Raw genomic sequence first — 27,195 nt, 5'->3', positions numbered from 1 at the left:
TTCCTTCTGTGCAGTTTAAGATGGAAAAACAAATATAAGATATTGTCCTGACCAAGGGTTTTGGGATGAAAGAATAATTCTTCAAGGAAGAGGTTATTTGGACAGTGTGTAACATGTACAATTAAGAAAACAATATGAATATTAAGGGCAAGATCTTCCATGCTGTTACATGCCTGCTAAGGGATGTAAAGAGGCATAGATGTCCTTTCTTCCCCTGTATTGTATATGTGCGCTACTGCTTACACTGCAAAGAGGGAGAGAGTAGCGTCCATTCCCTTCCTGCACAGCTCCGTGAAGAGTATATGACCAGGGTTTGGGATGGAGTGTGGAACCTTGAGAATGGACCAGTGCACCTGAACCAGCATGGAATGGGAACTAATCTGCTACTAGCATAGCCTAATAAGAGGGATAGCTCAGTGGTTTGAGCATTGGCCTGCTACACCCAGGGTTGTAAGTTCAGTCCTTGTGAGGGCCACTTAGGGATCTGGGGTAAAATCAGTACTTGGTCCTGCTAGTGAAGGGAGGGGGCTGGACTCAATGACCCATCAGGGTCCCTTCCAGTTCTAGGAGATAGGTATATCTCCATTAATTTATTACTTTCCTCTGGACTTAGGAGGGAAACAGGATATTAATTGTGACCTTCAGAACTATGGTTCATGTCCTGGGCTGCCCTGGCACCAATGCAGAAGCTCTGTCCCTCACTCAGTAGATTCATAAATGATTCAGTATTTCCCAGAAATTGAAAAAAATAAAAAAATTACTATTGCGTTCTTATTTATTTAAATATTCAAAATGTGCCTGTCAGAACTCAAAGCACACGTGCAATAATGTAAATACAAATGGTACAAAGCAATACAGACTAATGGAAAAAATTAGGCTGCCCTTCAATTGCTCAGTCAATCCACCCAATGAAGCTATCAACACTCAGCTGAACTATAGACCAGACCTGTAGGTCCCATTGTGCCCTTCGCTTTCACCACTCTAAAATGCCTGAAAGGACAGTTCTATTTAGACTATCAATCAGCATTTATATAGCACATATCACATAGCATTAGGTGATGTACAAGGATTAAAAGTACAGTAACATCTGCCTAGGGGAGCATGGTCTCAAAGGCTTCATTCTACTCTACATATAATCTGGGTTTCACAGTTTTCCTAGAAAGTGGCACTTTAAAAGTTTCTTCTGTTTTTTGACAGTTTCTACCAGTTGGAGAGAGATCTCATACACTTAAAACAAGGAGTAGTGTGGAAAGTGATAAACGCTTCCAAGATGGAAAACAAACCATTTAGAGTAAGATTGCTGGAAATGAGCCCTGTTTAACAAGAGATAGAAGTACTGGCTCAGATTCTGTGGCAAGGGGTTCCCAGTGTCAGAGCAGAAGCCCAAGGCTTTTGTGCTGACAGATCTTGATGGATCCACAGGAGTTGGAGACAGATGTACTGCTAGATGGATGGTGGTGCTTTGATACAGGACTATGTGACGTAACTTGTACAGTGTGTTGTGTAGTGTGATTGCCTTTTGCTTGTTGTTTTGGCAAGATGAAGGCAGATTATGTGAATCCTTCTTGCTGGTACATAGCCTATCCTTTGTCAAGACTCTTGCTTCCCATGGCCCCAGCTGGAAACTGACTGCAGCTTCAGGCTAAATGTGCAAGAGATCTCAGAGCACCATGGGCCCCAGAGGTAGAGTATGCAGGCCCACAGGCCTGTGAATATGCCCTGGCACTCACCTACTATGCCCCAGATAAGGGTAAATAGTCCCAACCATGGGTTGAATGGTGAAGGTGGCTGTCCTTCAGTGTGAAGATGTACAACTTCTCAAAGTGCCATATTAGCCCCTACTATGGGTTAAATAGCTGCATCCTAACTGGCTGCTTTTTGCAGTTTTCTGTAGCAATTGGGCATTTGTCTGGCCAGGATGAGAGTGTGAAATTGGCTGATGCACAACACCTCTCACTTAATTCCACTTAATATGCAAGTAGTCAGTTTGTCTCACAAGTCTCAAGTCCTGAAGCAATGAGGGAGTGGCAATGGGGACAGACAGAGGATACTGTTGGGAATGCCCTATCGTAAACCTGCATGCATGGTGATGTGGACATGATGGTCGCTTATCATAGACACTGGAGAAGCAGCATCATTTGTATCCTGCCCATGCATCAGAGCAGTCCTTTTTAGGGACAGCCCTGCTCTCCCCAATCTGAGGAAAGGGAAGAAAAGGATCCCTAAGCAATGCCTGCTCCATTTCCTGAGCTGACAACTTACCGTGGCTGGTTGATCAGCCAAATCTGCAGTCAAAATACAATGAATATGAAGTACATAAAACACACCATATATACGGCCTTGTGGAATGTCCAGACGCTTCTGGACACTGATACCTGAGCATGGAGGATGATTGCCATTATTGCCTGAGAACTGAACAAATATGGAATTAACATCACTGCTCTCAGTGAAACTCGCTTCGCTGATGAGTCTCAGCTTGAAGAGGTTGGTGCCGGATATATCTGCTTTTGGATCGGTTTGGCTGCTGCCAAAAGGCACCAGTCAGGTGTTAAGTTTTGCCATTCGAACACCCATTTCACAGGAGCTGGATTCTCTACCATAAGGCATCACTGACTTATGGTTCTGCATATTGGTCTGTCCAGTGGAAGATGTGTTATGTTCATTAGTGCATATGCTTTCACTGTGCCAAACCCCATAGAAACAAAGGAAAGATTCTATGGTGACCTAAAAAGCATCATTAGATCAATTCCACTCAATGATAAACATAATCCTGGGAGATATTAATGCCAAAGTCAGCTGTAATTATACAGTCTGGAAGGATGCCATTGGCCACCATGGCATTGGCAATGAAAATTCCAATGATACTCTTTTTCTTTCCATCTGTGCTACCAATGGATTGGTCATTACCAATACTGTATTCTGGCAAGCAAACAAACTTAAAACAACATAGATACAGCCTCATTCCCGCCACCAGAATTTGATAGATTTTGCCATAATGTCCGATTGTGATCTGCGGGATGTCAGCCTGACCAGTCTGATGAGAAGTACTGACTATTGGTCTGACCATAGACTGGTGTGGAGCAAAATGTAGCTAGCCATCTGTTCCAAGATGCATCAGTAGGGAGTCAAAACCATAAATAAACTTAACATCCAGAAGCTCCAGCTCTTAGATAAACAGAAAGAACTGCGAAAATGATTTCAGAGGCTTTTCCATCCTCAGACAATCCTATAATGGATGTTGAGGCTGAGTGGAGCCAGCTTCACGATATAACCCTCAGTTCTACCATTTACCTGCTAGGGTTTAGCACAAGGAAACATCAAGATTGGTTTGATGAAAAGGCCTCAGAAATAATGCATGTACTTGACTCGCTGCATGTGGCATATCTCTTCTTCAGCTAGCCCTCGATGCGAGGATATGTCTGCCAAGGGGGTTCATTGGTGCGTTTTTAAGTGTTGGAAGAGCCCAATTCATGCCCTGCAGATTTTCCCACAGAAGTGACAGGTGTCATCTTGGAGGACTGTTGTGCCCCTCCTTTCCCCCTTTGTCATTTCTCTGTCTCATAAGCATATCTGTTCTCCTCAAAGTGATCTGTGGCTTGGTGTAAGGTGTGGCGCCACTGTGTTCTGTCCTGTGCCATTTCTCCCAGTTTGTTGGGTTGATGCCTCCCTTTTTAAGGTGTACTTTCAGTATGTCTTTGAAGCACTTCTGCTGCCCTCCACAAGCCCTTCTTCCTTGATTTAACTGAGAGAAGAGTGCTTGCTTCGGGAGGTGAGTTTCAGGCATACGTACACAGTGGCCAGCCCAGTAGAATTGGAGTTTCATGACCTGCGCTTCTACACTGCTGATGTTGGCTGAAGAGACAACACTGATTTTAGTGCATCATTTTTCTCAGCTGATCCTGAGAATCTTTCTGAGGCAGCACTGCTGGAACCACTCCAGCTGCTTGAGATGTCGTCTGTAGGTTACCTAGGTCTCTCACCCAATAGAGAAAAGTGGGAATGACAACTGCCCTGTAAACCAAGATCTTGGTGAAGACTCGTTTGAATAGTCTTCCTAAGGATGTGCTGGCACAGCAGATCCTGTATTCAATTTCTGTGTTAATGCTGGCTGTTTGGGAAAGGTGGCTGCCAAGGTACGGAAAATGATCCACATTTTCAAGGGGTTCTCCACTGATAGTGCTTTGTGGAGTATGAAGAATAGTTTGTGCAGGTGAGGGCTGGTAGAGTACCTTGGTTTTCCCGATGTTGAGAGAGAGATCCAGACTGTGATAGGCATGTGCAAAAAGATTTAGGGTGCTTTGCAGGTCGGACTCTGTGTGTGCAAGAATGACGCATTCATCTGCAGACTGAAAGTCAGTGATGCCAATTCTCTTGATCTTAGATTTTGATCTGAGATGTTGGAGATTGAGGAATTGGCCATCCATATGATACTCAATCCAGATTCCATCAGGAAGATGGTCACAGATGAGAATCAGGGTCACGACAAGGTAAATGGAGAAGAGTGTTGGAGCAATGACGCAGCCCTGCTTGACACCAGTGTGACTGATGAATGGTTCGGTCTCTGAGCTGTTGCACAGCATGGTGGCAGTCAGTCCATCATGGAGTAGTCTGATGATAGAAATGAATTTCTGTGGACAGCCAAACCTATACAGTACCTTCCATAGGGCAGCATGGCTTATAGAGTAAAAGGGCTTGGTTAAGTCAATGAATGCCATAAAAAGTCCCTGGTGTTGCTCTCTGCATTTCTCCTGAATCCATCATGCCATGAAGATCATGTCAGTTGTGCCTCAGGATGGCCTGAAAGCACACTGAGATTCGAGGAGGAGTTCCTCAGCAAGGGGGAGGAGGTGGTTTAGTAGGATCCAGGCAAGGATCTTCCCTGCAATGGAGAAGAGGGCAATATCTCTGTATTTCCCACACAAAGATTTGTCTCCTTTCTTGAATATTGTAACCATGTTGGTGTTCTTGAAGTTAGGTGGAATTTCTTCACAGGTCCAGATATTGTTGAGGAGTTGGCAAAGTTTGTGCTGGAGCATTGTTCCACTAGCTTTAAAAACCTAAGCTGGGATGCCATCTGGGCCTGGTTCCTTTTGATTTTTTTGTCTAGGTTATGGCATGCCGGACTTCCTCAGAAGATGAGGGATCAGCAAGGTGTTCCATTGCTGCACGTTGTGGAATAGACTCGATGGTGTCCAGAGACGGTGGATCCGCGGTTTAGTAGCCTCTCAGCTCTGATGGGGGTTGGGGATACAGTAATGTGTACTAATGATGTCTTCTTCCTTTCATTGTTTGTCAGTGGTAGAACAGCACATTGTTCCTCACAGCTAACATGAACATTTTAATGAAGCAAAATAGTATTGCAAAACTCTAGGATTCCCTACTGTTCGGTGTTTAGGGCTGTAGAAACAAGGAGTTAGGTTCATTAAATTATAGCTTGCAGAGGTACCCCACTATTATGTTCCCTCACAACCAAATATTAAACCCAGATCTATAAGCAGCAGTTTCATGCCCTGCCAAGATCTCCTGCATATCAGAACTCTCAAGGACTATAGTCAATCTCACATGTGTGGAACCTTTTGTCTTACATCTCTTCTCTTGCAAGGTAAAATTTGAGCTTACTGTTGGTTGACACTGAAGTCAGAAGGCTAATGAGAATAGTTAGAGCATGCAGCAACTGAAAATGGAAATATTCAAATCAGGGGTGGCCCATCCATATAGGCGAACTAGGCAGTTGGCTAGGGTGCCAAGTTAAATGGGGCACCAAATTTGAGGGAAAAAATCAAATTTAAAAAAAATAATGAAAAAAAATGATTGTGTCATTATTTCAATTCCTATGTGTATAGGGAGGGAATATGAATTATAATTTATTTCTTTACATTTCTGAGAATTTATTAATATGTCAAATATTTTATTTACTGCAAAAAATATTTTAGCAATTTTTTTTCCATTTGTGATATAGGGTCAAGATGACTCACTCCACAATTTTGCTATGCAATAACTCAGCTACAGTGAAACACATCCACCAGCGGCAAGAGCTGCAATGCTAGTGACATCTAACTTGAATATACATCAAGGTCGCGTAGCCGGAAAGTCACGTAGAGCGGAGATATCGCGAATTGATACATGTCAAAGGGTCATTTTAACACACGGGTCACAGTTAGATGGTTAAGAATTAAGCAAATACTGTGTAAAATTGTGTTTCTTGGTGCCAAAGAATAAAGAATAACATCTTTCAGCATTTTAAATGAAAAATGTGAGTATCTTTAAGCGTTATCAAACCTTAGTGTTATTATCGGGCTGTATAATTGTGAACTTTTCTTTGTTATAACTGGTTCACATGTAATAAATAAGATCCATAAAAGAAAAGTAGCAGCATTAATGCTTAATAGACTACAAAAGTAATGATGTCACACTCCAAGCGTGTAATCATGAGGAAGGGGATTACTTTCTGAACAACCGCTGTTGGGTTATATTGTCAAAAAAGGTCATTTTATTTCTGTGTAAACACTGTAACTAACTGTATGTTACTAATCATTGAACCTTTAAGCAGTGAAAAGACGTGTTGGGATGGCTGCAATCTGGTTTAAATCGCCAATCATGTGGTGGGTATGTCAGCCATCCTTAATGCTATCATGCTTGCTGTCGGGAGCACCATACATAACAATATTCAAATGCCCCATGGCCGAAAGAGGAAAAAGAAAACCCCCAGGAGCTGAGTATCATAAACGAAAGGCTGAGAAGGAAAAGAACCAAGCAAAACAGCAGGGATCCTTCCTGAAATATCTTCTCTTTAATCCAAATTCAGATGGAAGCAGTTCACAGCATCCAGATGAAGGAATTTTACTTGGAGAGGAGGTTATCTCACATCCACATGGAAGCAGTTCACAGCATCCAGATGAAGGTATATTACTTCGAGATGAGGGTAGCTCTCATCCACAAAAAAGCAGTTTGGAAACTCAAGATGATGGAAAATTACTTTTAGATGAACACAGATCACAGCATCAGACTGGAAGTGGAGAAAATGTATTCACCTTCAGAGACACCTGCAGAAATTGAAGTAAATGAAGTAGAAGGAAGTTACAAACAAGTTACAGTATAGGGACCCAGCTTCATGGCCCAGATATGATGACAGCGCGCCGCAAATTCTTGTTGAACATGGACCTGAATAAGTTCGTGAATTTTCTTTCCCTAAGGATGAAGATAAAAGAAGATTCTTTGCTTAGCATAGTCTATAAGATGCCACAGGACTCTTTGCTGCTATTAATGGGGAAAGAAGTTCATCAAAACTGGTTATAATATTCAGTGCCGAAGGACTCTGTGTTTTGCTTTTGCTGTTAGTTGTTTAGAAATCAAGCAACTGATACATCACTTACTGAAAATGGTTCGAAGGACTGGAAAAACATATCTTGAATTCTATCTTCACATGAAAGAAGTACAGAACATTTGGAATGTTCTCAAAATTGGAAAGAACTTGAATTATGATTGAAAAAAGGAAAAACTATGGATGAAGAAAATTTATGTGTGATCAAGGAAAAAGAAGAATATTGGCAACAAATATTTGAGCGTCTGATTGCTTTAGTGAGAGTTCTCGGTGGGCAAAATTTAGCATTCCGTGGCCGCAGTAGAAATGAGAAATTATACAGTCCAGATAATGGAAACTTTTTATAATTTGTGGAAAAGCTAGATTTGTTTGATCCAGTCATGAAGGATCATCTATGTAAAATAACTCATCATGAAATGCAGGTTCATTACTTAGGAAAAAGTATGCAGAATGAACTGATTCAAATCCTAGCAAATACTATTAAAAAGAAAATTGTAGAAGCTGCCCATTCTGCAAAATACTTTTCAATAATACTAGACTGAACACCAGATGTGAGTCATGTTGAACAAATGATGATGATCATTCATTTTGTGGATATGGAAAAGTCTGCAGATGAAGATAATGTTGAAGTGCTCAGAAAGGAACATTTTTTGGGTTTCATACCACTGAAAGAGATGACTGGAGCATTTATGACTGAAACTCCACAAGAGCTTGAAACAATATCATTATCTGTTAAAAACATACGTGGCCAAGGCTATGATAATGGGAGTAATAAGAAGGGTAAAGACAATGGTGTGCAAAGGAGAATGATGGAAGTCAATCCTAGGGCCTTTTTCATTCCTTGCATTCTCTGAATTTGGTTGTTGATGATGCTGCTAGATGCTGTTTGGAGGCAAGCAGTTTCTTTGACCTAGTGCAATGTGTTTATGCGTTTTTTTCAGGCTCAACATACCATTGGGAGACTCTGACTCACACAGGTGAATTCTCTAACTGTGAAACCACTTAGTCGGACAAGATGGGAGAATCACATCGATGCTTTGAACCCTCTTCGCTATGAACTTGGAAACATTTATGATGCCCTAATTGAAATTTCTGATGATACTACCTTTACTGGATCATCTGGCAATATGCCACCTTCAGATGCAGAAGCTCTTGCAAATGGCCTTTCCAAGTTCAAATTTATGACTTCACTCATTTTGTGGTAATAATATCCTTTTTCAGATTAACCTCACTAGTAAGCAGCTTCAGGAAAAGAATTTAAACATACATTCTGCTATTCAAAAACTGCAGCAAACTAAAAATATTCTGGAGGAATTCAGAAGTGATGAAGGGTTCAAAAGAACACTGGTAGATTCTCTCAATCTTGCTGAAGAAATAGACTTTCCAACAGAATTTGAATCAGAGCCAGTTCGCATTCGGCAAAAGAAACAGCAGTTTTCGTATGAAGGACGAGACACACCCATTCAGAACCCAAAACAAAGGTTCAAAGTGAATTTCTACTTCGTAGTCCTTGATACAGACACTCCCTGACTTATGCAAGCGTTCCATTCTGGAATGCCTGGTGTAAGTCGAATTTTGTGTAAGTCGGGGACGTATACCCGACAATTACGAGAAAAAAAGAGCTTACAGAACTTATGGAAATTTTTCTGTAAGTGCGGGTTTGCGTACGTTGGGTTTACGTAACCTGAAGAGCGTCTACACTGCTCTTCACTCAGCTGATGAAAGATTTCAACAGATGCAGCAGCTAGAGTCAGTATTTAGCTTTCCATATGATATCCGCAGCTTGCAAAAGAAAACAGCAAAACAGATAAGAGAATTTTGTATAAAACTGGAGTTGGCATTAACTCATGAAAATTCAAAAGACATTGATGCTACAAATTTGTGTAGTGAGCTTCAGGCTTCTTCAAGATGACTTAAGAAACATTCCACTCCTGAAGAAGTGCTGAAGTTTGTTTGTGAAAATAAACTCACAGACAATTTTGCAAAAAATTTTATAGCTCTACGCATTCTTTTAACTTTGCCAGTTTCCGTAGCTAGTGGGGAACATAGCTTCTCAAAATTAAAATTGATAAAAACATATCTGCATTCAACAATGGTGCAAGAGAGACTTGTTGGACTTGCCACAATTTCAATAGAGCATGAAATAGCTGGAAAACTGGATCTAAAAGAACTGGTGACTGAATTTTCAAAACTTAAAGCAAGAAAATTCACGTTTTAAGAGCACAGAATGTTTTTTATTCAGAGTGTTTTTAAATACAAGTTAAAGTTCATTGAAGAGTTTTCTTATTTCTTTCTATATTGGATGTAGTGATAATGGCAGTTAAAGCAGGATAGCATAATGGATGATTTTGCATTTATAATAAAAATAGTAATTAATATTTTTAATTCATTTTATTTGAAATCAGACTGAAATATCATCTAGCTGTTGTGTACAAGGCTGAAAATGTCGTGTCTCTATTTTATCTGATCTCAGAAACATTGGTTGGACAGACGGACAGACAAACAGAATAATTAAGCTTCTGTTTAAAAAAAACACTTAAAAAAACATTAAAAGGAAAAAAGGGGCAAAATGTTTCACAGTTTACCAAAAACCTCAGCCTAGATCTGCCCTCGGGGTTTGGGAGTGGGGGTGCCGATTGCATGGTTCACCTAGTTGTTGGCAGCTAGTCTAGGGCCGCCCCGATCCAAATTAAACAGGAGCAGATGAGGCAGATGGAGCCAGATTGCCCTAAAGAGCCACATCCAGGCAGAATTTTCAAGATTAACACACTCATTGCATGTGTCGCACTTCACAATACTCCACACTTCTGTAGCAAGGAATTTGACAACTTTCGTGTTTGGTTGTTTGGTTGGTTTAAATATTACTACTTTTACTCCCATTTTTTATCTGCCACCTACCAATGGCAGACACCACATCTTCCCTTGGATACGGAGTAAAACGCCCCAGGCTACTGTGTAGGTTATCTGAAAAAGATACTCTTCTGCCTTCTTCCCATGCCTGTGTCTCAGTCTGACACCACTGTTGCTTCTCTGTCAAGTGGTAACAGAAGTTGGGACCTTGAACATCAGCTTCCCAGTGGAGGAGAAATCAATGATGTGAAGTCTGGGTGTTAATTTGATTTATTAACACCAGCCCTGAAATGAGCTGGTCATACGGCATGCCAAGTAATCCCTTTTCTCAGCCCTGCCCAATGCCAATGCCCAGTTACCAGGGAGTAACTCTGCTTCAAGAATTGACTCTAATCAGAGGCCGAGGCAGAGAGCAAACTCTTGCTGCTCACACCACACCTTCTCTCCTGTTGCTGCATCTGTACAAAGCCCTGCATAGCCAAAACCAAACAGTAACCTAGCATGTCTTTCTCAGAGTCACAACTTGGTCACATGCTAAGAAAGAGAACTTGGAAGACTGTGCATAACAGCACCGCCTGGCAGGGCCGCCCAGAACCCACTGCCAAAGTGCTGCCGAAGACCTGGAGTGAGTGAAGAGCCCGCTGCCAAAGACCCAGAGCGAGTGAAGGGCCCGCAGCCAAAGTGCTGCCGAAGACCCAGAGCGAGTGAAGGGCCCGCAACCAAAGTGCTGCCGAAGACCCAGAGCGAGTGAAGGGCTCGCAGCCAAACTGCTGCTGAAGACCCAGAGCGAGTAAAGTGCTTGCCACCGAAGTGCTGCCGAAGACCCGGAGTGAGTGAAGGGCCCACCATCGAAGTGCTGCCGAAGACCCGGAGTGAGTGAAGGCCCACCGCCGGGTGAGTAAAAATTAAAAAGGTGCCTCTAGCCAGGGAAGGAATTCTCGGCCAGGGCTCGCAGGGCCCCTGTGGGGTCCGGGATCTGGGGCAAATTGTCCCACTTGCCCCCGCCCCCCCCAGCAGCCCTGCCCCCTGGTGATGCCTGCTGTGCAATCCTTTGTGAATAGCTCAGGCATCCATCCCTCTGAGCAACAAAAGATGGTATGACTAATAATATAATGTTACAATAACCTTTTTTGGATGTGGGAGAGCTATAATTTAAAAAGTCATACAGATTTTGGGCTAGAATCACTCCTGCTGGCACAGGGTAGTGCAACTTGCATCTGTCTTCATCAGAAAAGGTAACACCTCCAACAGAGGCATTTATGCTGGGATAAAGCAGGTACTCTTTCCACTACTACTCTTTCCATGGGTTCTGCCAGCTTTAACATACAGCTCTCTTCAGGTGCCCTTGTGAAACTCACTTCCTAGGTAGTGTTGCCTGCGTTCTGGGATACATTAGGTGAGGGTGTCCCTGGCAGAGCAAGAGCTAATGTTGCTACAGCCTTCCAAGAGATTTACTATTCACAGGTTTTATTTAAGAATTAGTGAGTAAGCAACACTTGAGGCAGAACCAAAAAAAGAATGCATGTGGGAGGACAAGGATGCAGGTGACACACTGAGCTAATCATAGAAATGTAGGACTGGAAGGATGTCAATATCATCTGGTCCAGTCCCCTGCACTCAGGCAAGGCTATGTATTATAATGTGCCAAACTGGTTTTTAAATTTGGTTCAAGTCAGCAGTGAAGGCAATTTGGCAGCCTCATTGTAATTCTGGATTGTTGTTGGTAGTAGTCCAGATCAGAAAGCATTATAGAGCGGGACAAATTGGTTCTTAGTTCTTCAGCTTCTTGGTTCAAATGGAATTTCAAAAGTTTTGAGAGGAACTTTGAAACAACTTTAACTTTCTTCTGTTTGTGTTTTGAAGACAACATAAGAACATTATAACACCACATTAGTAATTTACAAAGGAAGACAATTTGTTTGTTCTCAAGCTGGTGTCACAATACTGTTTTCCAGAATGAAACCCTTGTGAGATTTATCCTGTGTTTGTGAGCCTGACATTCTTTCCCTGCAGAGCTGACAAGGTTCAGATGTAATGACAGCCCTGTTTTAAACAGATACTCTAGGATTCAAGCCTTCTGCTTGAAGCACTGTTTTTGGCTTCAGTGGCTACAGTAACAAGAGCCCAGCTCATCAGAAAGTAGCCAGTGAAGGCTGGGAAAGGTGACCAGAGACTTCCTGAACCAATCAGAAGCCAGAGACTTTTCTCCAAAAGAAAGGAGAATTAGGCTATGTCTACACAGCTGCTGGGAACAAGTCTTCTGGCCTGCATAAGTAGGGCTCGTGCTACTGTGCTAAAAATAACAATGTGGCCATTCAGGTTCTGGCTGGAGCTCAGGCTTGAAAGTCCCCCTCCCTACCCACCCGCTTGGCTTCAGAGCCAATCACCAGCCCAGATCTGAACATTAAAACGCTGTCTACCTGCTATTTTTAAGAGTGCTATCCCAAGTCCTGCTAGTGTGAGTCTGTCACCCCAGGCTGCAAGACTTGCTCCCAGCAACTGTGTGGACGTACTCGGAAAGGCTGAGGAAGGGAAGTCAGGGAGCTCTGAGGGGAATGGAAGGCTCAGCCAGAGTTCTTACATCGTTCTCTGGAAGCGCCAAATAGAGTGGCACTAGCAGGTAGACCTTGCCGCGGACAAAATGCCTTCCCAGGTGGAGAAGGACCTCAGGTAGAACTCTAGGCAAGAATACAGAGCCTGAAGCGAGAGAGGAGAGGCCCTTATCCACAGAGGAAGAATGGCAGAGCTGCCTGTGTTAGTGCAGAAACTTCTGAGAAACCAGGACATAACTTACATGTGAAATCTGAATAAACGAGGCAGGACTAAAGGAAACGAAACAAAGGAAGTTTTGTAAAATAATTTTGGGGGATGGGGAGTTCTACTGTCAAGCACCAGGGAGATCTTGGCAGAACAGTTATTTCCAGGGCCAGCTCCCGGCCACAGCGTGCCAAGCACGTGCTTGGGGCAGCACACCGCGGGGGGCGCTCTACCGGTTGCTGGGAGGGTGGCAGGCGGCTCTGGTGGAGCTGCCGCAGGCGTGGCTGCGGTGGACCTCCCGCAGACACGCCTGTGGCAGCTCCACCAGAGCCACGGGACCAGCTGACCGTCCGCAGAAACGCCTGTGGGAGGTCCACCGGAGCCGCGGGACCAGCGAGCGGCAGAGCACCTCCCGTGGCATGCTGCCATGCTTGGAGCGACGAAATTGCTAGAGCCAGCCCTGGTTATTTCTCTCTCACACATTCTCTCTCTCTCTCTCCACTAAGCAGGGTGGTTTCCATTAACTTATATTTTGCATCATGTGAATATAAGAGAAGTGTAATGTTTGAATAAAAAAAATATTGAAAATAAAAAATATCAAAGGCCCAATACTTTGCTGTTGTGTAAAGGGCCTTCTGCCTATCCCCATATGATCCTGAGCAACCAGCCATTAGCTCTCAAAAGCTAAGCATGGCTGGACTGGATCAGACCTTGGATAGGAGACCTGCAAAGAACACATGTGGCCCAATCCTGTCAAGTGCCTGGAATCTTCAGCTCTCATTAATGTAGCGGGTGTGTAGGACTGAGCTCTGCTCTTCTATATGAATCTGCACTGAAGCAGTGCTTCTGAATGGTGTGGGGAACACGGTGCAGCTGGGTGTTCTATATTTAGGATGAAATGGAATAGAATGACCTAAGTGTGGTCATTAAACAACCTATGACACTTATTTCAAAGCGAAGTGTTTTAACCCTGATGTTCTACCAAAGTGCATCTCAAGTAATTCCCCTTCAGTGTCTTTTAGTTACAGTACCTTTATTTCTGATCCTACTGTGTCATGCAGTGCTTCCATGATGTGCTGCTAACCAGCTGCCATGTTTCACCACAGAGGTGGCTGCATTTCAGTATCTGGGTAAATTGATTCCCTCAATATCATTTTGCTAATTTTGTAAAATCCTTTTGGGACGACAGGTGCTATTTAAATTTAAGTTACTGTATTATTATATAAGAGTAGGAGTAGAAAATAAGGATTTATCATTCCATTGTGGCAGCAGAAACAAGCACACAAAGGTATATCTGAGAGGTGTTTGTCTACCTGCTGCTTTTTGTGAATGGATTTACACTTTATTACCACTGCTGTGTTTGTTACATTGGCTTAAATTGTGCTAAAGATAATAAGTGTTTTGAAGATATTTACATGAATTCAATAAAGAAGTGATTTTAAAACTGTTTAGAGCATGAATTTCACATTACAGCTTTATTATCCTGGCAGGTTTAGCATTCATATGTAGGACATCGTAATAGCGTCTACATGAAACACTCAGAGGAAAAGTTACAGGTATGTCTCACCTTGTGCTCTTTACTATTAGACTATTATCATGAAGATAATGGATGTAAAATGCCCTGGCTGGAAATCCACTACTAGTTTAACTAAACATGACAGTGAACGACAGATTCCTAATGTAAGCAGGATGACTCTTCATTTACTGATAGGAGTTCCAGGAATAGGGAAAAATGTTTCCTTTGCCCCTCTGAGCCACCTGGGCTAAGCAGAGTGAAGTCAAATGGAGAGTTTCTCAGCCACTCTCCCTATCAAGAGCAAAAGGGGCTGGGAGGAATGTGCAGAGCTGCCTTTCTCCTGCTGTTCCAGAATGGAGGAACCATTTGCTTCATCCACTGATTAACTTCATTTTGGCCATGAAATGTCTTTGGACATATTTAGCCAGCACCTCAATTTAGCGTTCAAAGGAATACTGGGGCCCAGCTCCTTAAAGGTATTTAGGTGCCTAACTCCCATTGAAAACCATGGAAGTTAGGTGCCTAGATATCTTTGAGCATCTTGCCCTACGTGTACATCTTACTCTGAGCCTTTTTCAGATACCTACTCTACCTCCCACCTCCCCAATACATAATCTCAGGGTTGTACTTTGACCTTAATTTCCATCTGTCACATGCACCATTTTAAAATAGCTGTAGCCTTCATGTTAGCAAGGGGAGGGCTGTGTTCCTGAGTTTTACCTTTCCAGTTTTTGCTAACATAGCAGTGCAGAAATGGAAGAGGTTTCTATAACAATGCTGCAAAATCATAAATATCACTAAGCCACTCTGCAATCTCCAAATGGGTATTTTCCCCTTTTAATTACAATTCACATTGCTGTCCAGTGTCAGGCTAATACAGCTGTGAAAGTATTTAATTAATATAGGAATGGAGTTGAACAATAGCATAAGGGTTCTGTGCTTGCCCAATGGCTGCAGATAGTGCTAAAATACTGATAACAAGTCGCTGCCATTGTCACCTTATTAGAAAATTAGCATTTAATTAACTGAAATGATATGGAGCAGTTTTTGTATGAGACCTATTTGTACCCATCATCTCTTGGAATGCCCCCATCCAGCAGAAAAGCACAGCAGCATCCTTAGCTGGTGACCCACAAAATCTACACAGATGCTCTGGGCTACGTAGCTGCAGTCCTTGCTTCTGATTTTGAAGGAAAGGGGAAGGATCCCTTCCCCAGCCAGCACAGAGTGTCATCTTAGGCATTGCATAGAAGTCTATAGCTACCCTCCTTCTAGTGGTGGAGTCAGCCTTCTTGTTGCAGGCAGTATAGGAATGATACTGGGGCTCATAGTGTACCCCCAATATCCTAATGCAAGGCCCATGCCTACCTGTGAATAACAATCTGGCAAGTAGGGTTGTTGAAGGGGCCATGGTGCTGATTCAGACTGGGTCTGATCCTGGGAGTCTTTCCATTGATGTCAGTGAGTTTTGGATCAGCCCACTGGGATATCCTGGCCTGACTGCTCCAGTCCTGTGATAAACCAGATGAAAGAGAGGTCAAGCAGCGCTAAGGTTAACCATTGTCCAGCCAGAAAAGGAAGAAATACAGCAGGAGAGGAGGCCACTGGAATCATGGGAACTGGATTTTGTTATGGCTACTCTCTTGTGTCAACACTGGTTGAAGGGTCAGATAGCTAATTTGAATGCTTTCAGGATTTAAAAGATCATCTTTACTTTATGCTGTGGAAAAGTGGGCTTAACTCACACACCAGCAAACACAAAATGAGCAAATATGGGTCCTAGAGCACTTTGTTATTCTGACAGGTTACTTTATTTGTGCTTATGCAAAACCAGCAGAAGAATTGGGCTAAGTGGTAGATTGACTCTCTGTGAGCTATAATTGACACCGACCTGCACCAGTAGGGCCCGCATGCAAGTGAGAGTAAGTGATTGTATCACCTCACATCCTCCTTTGGGGTTGGGAGCTGATCCTGCACAGTCTTCTTCACATGCTTAACTTTACATAGGTATGTAAAGCTAAGCATGTGACATGTAAACAGGTGCATACATGTTTGCAGGATTGGGGCCTCAGCTTCCACAAGCTACAAGACAGCCCTACTGGTAACAGCTATGAATCAGCACAGTCCAGGGCTTTTCTAGCCCCACTCCCTCACTGACCAGTGGACGCACATTTTGGGCTCTGCTGACTGCATCAGCCTCCTCCAAAGAGGGGAGGCTGGGGGTACTTGGAGTCAATCCAACATCCCCCAAATGAATTTTCCACAACTGGAGACCCTGCAGCTGGGGTTATGACAGCAGAAGCCACCTTAAACCTGGGCTGAACTAGCTATTCACATAAGCAAGTCTCTGTGGGCTGTAATCTCCTCTCTGCTAAAATGTGTAAAAGCTGTCATTGGCCTTGCCAGGAAAAATAGAATTTCCAGCTCTTCAAATAGCCCTTCCCCAGCCTGTGAAGTAGATTACCACTTGCTGGGAGATCTGCAATGGGATATTATATTCTCATTGAAAGGGATGGGTGGGCTGTGTTGTATAAGTCTGTCTCCCAAGAGGGGAACTCATTCCTGTCAATGCAATGAGCTGACAGGTAGAGAACGACAGCACCCATCAATCACACCTTTAACAGCCTGAAATGCTGCCATTTCTTTTCCAGAGAGCAGCAGCCAAGAAGACAGGCTGCACAGTACTGTCAATGAGGTAAAAGTCCTTGGTGACAGAACTTCTCCTGAGGGGATCTCCCACAATTGCACATGTTTATCCAGAGCAGCTGCCCCCCTGTTTTTCCTCCTAGCATGAGGGGAACAAATAAAGTGGCTGGAGAAAGGGATTAAGAGTAACTGTTGTGAACAGTCCAGATGCTTTTTAATGCACACACTGAACTGCTTGACACTGTACTGTACACCCTATGACATGGAGTAAGCCAGGTAGCTAAGATGAAACTGCATCTGTTCACATCTACCTTCTAAGAGAAGTCAAACTGAATGCAACAGGGAAGGGCTATGCACATTTGTATGGTACAATTTTTAATTGACAGCAGCTATTAAAAACTGTTTATGTAATTTACTGACATTGTGTGAAACAAGCAGTGTAAATGAACATAAACAGTGAGGCTTTTCCACTGGTTACAGAGGAGCCCATTCTTCTTTGTTCATGAAACACAGCAATATTTGATTGTTGCTGAAAAACTAACTGATGCTTTCAGAACAAGAAAATTAATCCTCAAGGAAAAGGATTAGAAACAGTTCAGACTCATTTGGATGAGACATGGCAATGAGTAAACACCTGATTGAGGAAACAAATTGAGAAGCAGAACAAAACCAGTACATCCTTACCTGTGGAACAGGTTTCTCCATCTTTGTATTGCTGTTCAGAACTCTGGCTGTGCCTGGGCCTCAGACTGATTCTCAGAAGTCCGTGGTAATAAGTATATTTTGGGCCCACATGAAAAATTGCCTCGCTCTTTGAGCCGGCAGTTCTACAGTCATAATTAAAGCCAATTTACCATAAGGGTGGCATGGTGTTTTACCACCCTCACTTGTGTACTGCTGCTGGCAGCAAGGCTGAGCTGAGTGCCCAGAGAGCATGGTTGAGGACCCTGCCTGCAAAGATGGGGAGCCCTGCCTGGTGGTGCAGCCCCAGCCAGGGGCTGCCACCATGCACTAATTCCCCCTTGCAGGGACTGTCCCCCATGCACCCAGCCCCCCCATTCTGGACCTGCCCCCAGCCCCTCCCCAGACTGTTCCCCCAGCCAGGGACTGCTTTCATCACCCAGTCCCACCCTAGGACTGTCCCCCAAGCATCCAGACCCATGCCCAACACTGGGCTGGCACACTTGCCTGCCCTGCAGAGACAGGGTGCCCTGGCCAGGGCAGAATGCCCCACCTCGGGATTGTCCACCTGCAAGCCCCAACAACTAACCTTAGCACCCAGCCACCCCAAGGACTGCCCCCCAGGACTCAATGGCCCCCATCCAGGGACTTTGCTTCAGTATCTAACCCCCCATCCAGGGACTGTTGGGGGGTTTACGCTGGTCCTGATCCTGTGCTGCCCCATTTTGCACCCCCTGATGGCTCTGTGTCCAGAGGAGGTTCCCCTACCACCACGCCCTGGTTACAGCCTTGAAGATGTCACATGAACCACAGCTATGTGCTTATTGGGCCTCAGGTTGAGAACGACAGATATTATAGACTAGATACTAAAAAGGATAGAAAAGGACTATGCCATTCAATTAGAAAAAACTGCCTTTTTTCAATTCCTCCATCCTTCCCTTTTCAGGGACCATCTCACAAGGTGATTTTGCCTATGGGTGTTCACAAGCTGCTCCAAATGGGAGCTATTGAGGAGTATCCACATATCTTTAGGGTCAGGAGTTCTATTTGAGACATTTTCAGATACAGAAAAAAGATAGAGGATTCTGTTTGATTTTAAACTTAAGAAATTTGAACCAATGCATTCAAACATTCTAGTTTTGGATATTAACCCTGGCCTCTATAATTTCCACACTTACATTTATCGATTGGTTTGTCATTCTTTATTTAAAGGACACACATTTTCATATTGCTATCCTACACTGTGGGGCACCATTTCCAATACAAGGTGCTCTAGTTTGGCCTGTCCACAGCATCATAAGCTTTTTCAAAGTACTTTCCTATGCCAGTGGCACATAGAATAAAGCAGAGTATTTGTGTTTACACATATTTGGACAATTGGCTACTCTGAGCTGCTACATGCGAGGTTCTGGTATTCCACACATAGGTTACCATCACCCTCTTCTTGGATCTGAATCTGTTCTCAACACCAGGAAATCAAATCTCTGTCTGACTCAGAGAGTTCCCTTAATCAGTTCAATATTGGACTCACTAGCAGGGAACGCTTTTCTTCTAGAACTCAAACACAAGTAATTTCACAGAGTTGAGCCTATAATACTCTGAGCTGATCTTCTTCCTGGATCTCATAGGATTGATCGCAGCTACCACTTACATTCCCTTCTTGCTCAGCTCAGAACATGGCCAATGTAACATGGATGTCTCACATTTACACACCTAGTTGAGACAATTTTTATATGTTTGGCACCATGCCGCAGGACGGTCTCCTTTTATTGACATGGTAGATGAACAGGAGAAGTGTTCTCAGGGGTGTTTTCATCAGTCCCACTCCACAGTTGATGATGACAACATCAGATGTTTCCAAACCTGAATGTGGTGCCCATTTAGTTTAGGGAAATATCCAATGTCACTGGGCTTTCAAGAGAAGAGCTTGCACATCAGTGTGTTGGAATTAAGGGCCATTCATTTGTCTCTCCACTCATTCCTCCTTAGTATTCAAGGAAAGGTAGTTCAGGTGGCCACAGACCATAAAACTGCTATGTATTATGAGAACAAACAAGGAGGAGTTCACTTATTCCAATTGTGCACTGAAAAGGTCAGGTTATGGAACTAGTGCATTCTTCATGATATCTTTTGGTGGCGCGGCATCTAGCATAGGAAAGAAATGGGCTAGCCGTTTGTCTCAGCAGGGACTGTTCTCAGATTCATAAGGGGTCTCTGAAGGATTGAGTAGTTCATAACATCTTTTCTAACTGGGGTTAGCCTGAGGTAGAACAGTCTGTGACAGAAATTAACAAAAAGGGTCTCCTCAGTTCAAGAGCAGGAAGCACCTTCAATCCCTTTTGAATGCTTTCCTTCTATATTGGGGAAAGGGCCTTCTGTATGCTTTCCGCACCTGTCCCTTGACTCAGAAAGTGGTCAAGAAGATTCATCTGGACAGGGCAACAATCATATTGATTGCTCCTGCTTCTCTGAGACAGCAGTGGTACTCACACCAGCTTCAGCTGTCAGACGGATGGTACGTGCATCTTCCTCTGTCTCCAGATATTTATCACAACAAGGCAGGATTCTTCATCCAGATCTGTTGTTTCTTCATCTGCAGGAGTGGGCCATCAGACATCCACATGCACAAAATCTATATGCAACAATTTGTGATAAGCAAAGTGAATACCATATATTATGACCTGATTCAACAAACATGGTTAAAATGGTCTGGTCTGTTACAGAATATTTTTGGATGAGAAAGATAATTACAGCCCTAGTCTTGCAAAGACTAGTGGATGTGTTCAATGTTACACACATTAGTAGTCCTGTTGCTCAATCTCTCCTCAAAAACTACTTTATTCACATTGTGTTCATCACTCCTTTTACTCTCTCTGTTCCCACTCTCATATGCATGGAGTTCCTTTAACCATCTGCACTGTATCCATCCTCATTTCTTTGGTTTGCTGTTTTTATCGTAAACATCTGGGAAGGCAAGGAAGATTTTCTTTAAATTTTTGTTTGCTATTTCCCTATAAATAGGGCATAGAAACATTAAGATCATTTTTGTACATGGCATCACAGTGAGGAGAAAAGGCTAGTTCCAGTGCCAGGTACTGCCTGGGTAGTATCCCAGATTTCCTGTTAAATGTGGTCCTGTGAGGGTAGTGACGGTAGTAAAGTGCTAGAGAATAGCCCTGTCAGTTCAATGGAAGGACCTCACTTTTTCTTGGTACTTAAAACCTGTCAGACTGCCCTGGGTGATGAAGAGTGGTAGCTAACAGTCCTATAACCAAGCTTTGGGTACAATGCACAGTACATGTGCAATTTTTATTACTAAAGTGGCTATAGAGAATAAGTGAGAAAGAATGAAAATAACAAATGGGACAATAAACCAGACTTTATATATACAAAAAGAAAAATGGCTTTGATCAGGGAAACAGACTTTTTCTAGCTTCTCCAGAAATTACTGCGTTCTGAGCCAGAACTGTATTTATGGGGTCCAAGGCCAATAGGTCCTTCCCAAGGGTGAGGGGTTTATATATTTCTATAAATTGTCTTTCCTCCTTCTTGGATGCCCTCTTCAAACAAAAACAGCCCGTAATGAAGAGAAAACAGTTAGAAGCAGGTAAGATTTGGAGCAAAATGAAGGAGGGGGAGAGAGATGGGAAATGCTAGTATAGTCCATACACCCTCTGTCTTTTCTTTTCTTTCTTAAATTAGAAAGGCATGTAGGGGAAGGAACTGGGACAAAGTAAAATAGCCTTTACTCCCTGAAGTTCTCTGGGGAGTGGGGCATTTAAGGTCTCCCTGCTCTTGGGAGAGTGGGACCTTTCGAGTCCAAACCTTGTTAGAAACCTGCTGCTGATTGTTTCTGTTTATTGTCACATCTAGACAGACTAGCAGTAGGTATAGAAAGATATCTACAAGGAGCCAGATGTTCAGCTAGTGCTAGTCAGTGGAGCTATGGGGGGCATGGATCAGCATTCACGTTGCACTCCCTGTCAGTTCCCGGCCATGGCTGGGGCAGCTAATGATCCCACCAATGGCCCAAATTCAGCGATGCATCCTTGTCTCGTGCCACCAGGGCACATTGTTCAGATGCTAAGAAGAAGTGGAGCTATGCCAATTTGTACAGCCAAGAAGTTTAGCCTGTACATTTAAAAGATTCCCATTTGAGAAGGGTTAGTATGAGCATACCCTTCCCACCCGCCCCTGCTAATATTTCCTAAATAATTTCCATACACTGGTCTCTGAAGCATACAAGAGAGAGAATTAAACAGGTCAGTTCTAGCATCATTAAATTGACTCCATACTCATAACCGCACAGGCTTTGGCTGTGGATAAAATTAACAAGATGTGGCTCTGTTAACAGATCTGGTTGAAACTTTGTATGGTTATGTATTCTGCATATGTTTATGTTCAAAGTTATATTTATGTGAGTGCATCTATACAGATGCTTCAGATAGCTGTTACTTTGAAGAAATAAACAGAGGTGACGGTCCAGTCACCTTCAGCTGTTGATAGCTAATAATGTGTTAATTGAAGCACCAGCAAATAGCAGCAGATTAGCACTTGGTTGACACCTGAATTTTAAAACAGACAGAGTGTAAATAAACAGTGTTTGCTGTGAAAATTAAAAAAGAAAAATAACAAAAACACTGTAGTAGCTGGGGAGAGGGATAGCTCAGTGATTTGAGTATTGGCCTGCTAAACCCAGGGTTGTGAGTTCAATGCTTGAGGGGGCCACTTAGGGATCTGGGGCAAAAATTGGTCCTGCTAGTGAAGGCAGGGGGCTGGACTCAATGACCTTTCAAGGTCCCTTCCCGTTCTAGGAGATTGGTATATCTCCAGTTATTACCTATCAGTTTGAGGGCATAGCTATACTTAAAAGGCAGTATTGGCAGAGCTTGCTTCATCTTTAATGAAGATGCTCTACACCAACAGGAGGGAGCTCTCCCAACGTAGTTAATCCACCTCCCCAAGAGGCAGTAGCTATATCAATGGAAGAAGTTTTCCTGCTGACCTAGTGCTATCTCCAGGGGAGTTCAGCTGGTATAACTATGTGAATAGTTATATTGATATAAGTCTGTAGTGTAGACCAGACCTTATTGAGGAAACACTTGCTCACTACACATCAGGGATAGTAACTCTCAGTCTGTAGTCACTATCCACTAAATAGTTTATGTTAGCAGAGGTTTGACACTTCCAGTTCCATCTTTACATATTGCACCTTTGTGACACCCTCTTTGTTTTGGGCCAAATTGTGATAGGTTCTTATGTGAGTGCACAAGGGCCAAGAAGCACCCCCATGTCCCTTTGCATGTTCTGTGCAAGGGTTATCACAATTACAAACCATGCACTCAGGAGAGCAAAAGGAGTGGCAATAGCTCACTTGCTGTCTCTGCACTGAGGGGCAGGGGCTGCACTCTCCTAATTGATGGTGCAGCTTGCACAGTCTCCCTGCACAACAGGCCACTCTATGCTTTCCTGAGGAACAGTCCATCCCTAAGATTCTCCATGCTACTGCCTGCTCCGGCCAATGCCAGTTTGGCCCATAGGGATTAAGTGATTTATGGCTTCCTCCCCTGTGTGAGGTTTAAGAGTGAATATTACAGGAAATCTGTGGGGAAACACAGCGGGAGTGCACTATACAGACAGGGAAGAGGGCTATGTAATCATGCCAGGAGACCAAGAAGAGGACAGAGTCATAGAAGCACATGGAACAGATAACAGGGAGGAGAAAATGATCAGCGATATTAAAGAAAGATAGCAAAGGAGCAGGATAGACCTTCAGATTTAACCAGGAAGATGTCATTAGCAGGAATGGTCCCTAGGGAATGGAAGGGGTGAAAGCTTGCCTGGAGTGGATCCTGGTATAGTAGGAAAAGTGTGTTTTTTACTTGTATTATGCAAAAATAAGACGTGCATTTTACACACACACAGACACAGACACACACACACACACTACTAGAGTGCAGTTGTTGACAGTTTATCCAGGAAAATCTTTGACACATCATTTTCTGAATAATTACTGGAGAACTGTTTATATTGTAGTTGAACAGCCTGCTGGCGAAGTTGGTTTGCTAGTTATGAGAGCCTGTGGTAGGTGAGTGCAATTCAGCTTCTAACAGAGAGGCTATTGAGCCCACAGTTGGAAGGATTTTAGTTGTATAAAATGATTATACATTAGTAACTTGATTCATTTGATTTTTTTATTTTCCTTCTCCTGTGTCACATTCATTCATAGCAAACCTTCATGTAATGTATCTCACTGGCATAATAAATCTCCTTTGGCACCCATACTGTATAATGATCTCTTACAGTATATTACAATTGCAAATTAAAGTTAGCTTTAATTTAAATTGTAAAAAATTCATTTTCATTATATAAGTACTGCCAGCATAAAACCTGTGGGTGTAATACACCCATGGGTATCCACACTTCTGAAATGCTGAGTGAATGAAAGACACAAAGCCTATATTTTCACATTGAGTAAATAATGCTGCACATAAATATTGAGGCATTGAACATAAAACACTCTATGCAAAAATATAGACTTTGTTTGTTTGATTCCTCTAATGCTTTAAAAAAGCTTTCACCCAAGGGTACTGTAAGTGCTGTATTTAAAATGAATTCAATTTAAGGATTTCATGTTGTCTATAAATTTCTCTATTGAATTACTGCCTTATTTTCAATTCAAGGCAATATATTGTTTATTTATGAAGAACATAGCATGATGTGTAGCTATCTGTATCAATATATAGTGAGATACACATCTTGCTAGGTACTTAGCAGACATTGAGAAATACGTACTTTGTGTTGGAGACTTCAACACAATAATATATTAATATGTTAATTAAAGCAGCTTTTGAAAAATTGATTAATCCTTAGTGATTGACTGTCTTCCAATTAGACACAGAACAATTCTGTTTTGACATTAATTCATATAATTAGTATTGTTTGCATCTTATAAGTAAGCTTAGAAAGAAAAGATTTTTATCGGCAAATGTTAATACACATCTGTTTCTTTGAAGACACACAACCCCCTGAAAAAATATGTCCATCGATGATCCTCGAAATTTACAAATAGGCAAAGTAAGAAAAATGTTACCTGAGAACTTATTAGTGTTTGGAAGGCTGTTTATTTTGTATATGTTGACATATGATGGCAATTTGAGTTTGAACAGCTATAAAGATATAACTTCTCTACTTGCATTAAATAATTATTCTGACCCACCCATTGTCTGATATTATAACAAAAATAAATACTGAATTCTATCAATCTTAGACATAAGTATTGCACATGAATTCACAGCCATTTGCAACCACTCTTGGCAAGCACAAGTAATATGTTGCAGTAGGTTAGGGTACAGGCTCTCCCATCATAGTAACTGAGAAATCTAGTGCTAGAATATTTTTCATCTTTCACTTGAATCTGATCATTTTCTGTCAATTTAGCTTTTTAGCTGTCCTGTTTAAGGAATCCATTTTACTTCAGACCCCAGAAGGAAGAGCTCTAGCAGCAGATGAGTGTCTGTGGCCACTTATAAAAGGAGTCATTAGATACAATCAAACCAGGAGAGAGAAAAGATCATGAGGAAAATGTAGAAGAGCAGCTTCAGTTTAGTGAAAAGAAGGCAGAAGCAAGAGTAGAAGGAATAGCTGAGGAAGCAATACTAGCAGAGAAGACTAAGTGAAAAAAAATCTGACTTTCCCAAGATGTTTTCAGGAAAGGCTGGCAGAAATGGCAAACACTTTGTGTTATTTCCTCTAGGCATTCAAGGAGTATTTTGTTGATTCTTGGACCTTGTGGCTGGATTAAAATGTGGATTGCAAGTATCAATCATCGGCACTTACCCCCATGTGGATGCTATTCAGTCATTGGTCCTATGAGTTGGTTTGACACAGTGAACTTTCAATGTCTTGCACAGCATCAGGCTCTCCATATCTAACGCCTTACCTCATGTGAAGAAAGGAAGGAAGACTCTAGCTATGCAGGCCAAGTGGAAGTCAAAGGAGGAGGTGGTGGGGAAGACCCTTCTTCTTTCTGGTTGCTAATATATCTTTAGTCACTGTGGTCAATTTGAAATTCACTGGAGCTTTTCTGCCAGGTTGCTGTTGGGATGCTGTTACCTCAGATGAATGACTAAAGTCGCAGTCTCTGTGTGCAGCCCATTCTTCTGTGTCCATGTCTCAATGGGTCCAGATCAAAACTTGTTCTGTTATGAAGCAGGCAGCATGACCGCTCCGCAAAAGCTGAATCCTTTTTATTAGGTCTTCACATAAAGATTATTTTCCTGGCAGACAAAAACCAAAATTAGTTTGTGTATTGTTTGCCTCTTGGCACTCTGCATCAGTTTCATTTAATTTGTCAGCAGTGAAGAGACAGGAGATAGGAGTAAACTGTTAGTAGATATTTATCTGGAGGGAAGAAGGTGGTAAATTTTTACACAGATCTGTGAAGTGCAGGTGTTCACTAGGTGCACTCTGACATGAATCCTTTCCTTTTGCTTTCGTCTCTTCTGTTTCCTCACTATATCCTGTTTTATTCACAAATGGTTGGGTATTTACACAGCTTGGATTCAATTTGTGGTCACTAAGGTAAGATAGATAATGTCATAAGTTTATTGAAGCTCATTAAAAACTTCAGAGAGATTTTATTTGCTTGTGAGCACAATTTTAAGAGCTTTGCACCCAAGAAACCTATTTAATTGTATCAGAATGAATGAAATCCTATTATTTAACCCTCTTTTATATCACTTTTTATAAACTCTTATTGCATTTCTAACTTGCATAACCATTAGAATTTCACATGGAATTTCAGCAGGTCCATATCTCTATAGTGGACCAAACTCCTGGCTCGGAAATACACCAGTCTTTGGGGTTCTTGAAATTTGGCCTAGAGCTTTGTCCTGGTTTAAAATATTTTTTTATATAAAAGACCTGCTTTTCACCTTTTTTGCTCTTTCAGTCTACAGGGTGAAACTCAGCCTTACATAGAGGGCCCAGCATGAGGCTTTAACACCACTTATGTCCTTAGAATAGGCTATGGTGGAAAACTTTTTCAAATCAAAGAGGGTTTTTCAACATGACCCGCAGGCCTCTACATTAGTCTGACCTCTTCTGGAAATTTGCTCCATGGCCCTCATCCCCTTGACACAGAACACGTGCTCTGTAGATATCATAAACTTCCATCAAGGGTTCAAGCCGCATTATCCCAGGGGAATGCAGCTATGGTGATGGGTGATGGGTGGAGCTTCAGTCACTGATGTAGTTGGGTCCTGACCAGTGGATGTCTTTGAATGTTAGATTCAAGACCTTAACTTGGCACTAGAAGCATTCGGGAGCACAAAGTCATGTCCCCTTGGGTTTCATATCTCATTTCTGGTTATCAAAGTTAAAATTCCAGTTTTTCTGTAATACTTAAGCTACTCTCATTTGT

General features: G+C 42.5%; 1 protein-coding gene across 12 annotated transcripts in view; it reads left to right on the top strand.

The window, feature by feature from the left end:
* The window catches only part of TRIQK (triple QxxK/R motif containing), a 210,396-nt gene that overhangs the window by 101,713 nt on the left and 81,488 nt on the right, over positions 1 to 27,195 (top strand). For 8 of the 12 annotated variants that reach the window (XM_050941459.1, XM_050941461.1, XM_050941448.1 and 5 more), the window contains one exon: positions 6,806 to 7,580. The exons of 2 other annotated variants lie outside the window; for them this stretch is intronic. In XM_050941459.1, coding sequence (XP_050797416.1) covers positions 6,806 to 6,982 — 177 coding nt within the window. In that variant the 3' untranslated portion in view covers positions 6,983 to 7,580. Of the gene's footprint in view, positions 1 to 5,107; positions 5,603 to 5,959; positions 6,239 to 6,805; positions 7,581 to 27,195 lie in introns of those variants that run through there. 2 more of the 12 variants (XR_007772661.1, XM_050941458.1) reach the window with 2 other exon arrangements.

Source organism: Gopherus flavomarginatus, chromosome 2, assembly GCF_025201925.1.
Source record: "Gopherus flavomarginatus isolate rGopFla2 chromosome 2, rGopFla2.mat.asm, whole genome shotgun sequence".
NCBI lineage: Eukaryota > Metazoa > Chordata > Testudines > Testudinidae > Gopherus > Gopherus flavomarginatus.
Note: the sequence above shows the minus strand (reverse complement) of the source record. Positions and strands in the feature narration are given on the sequence as shown.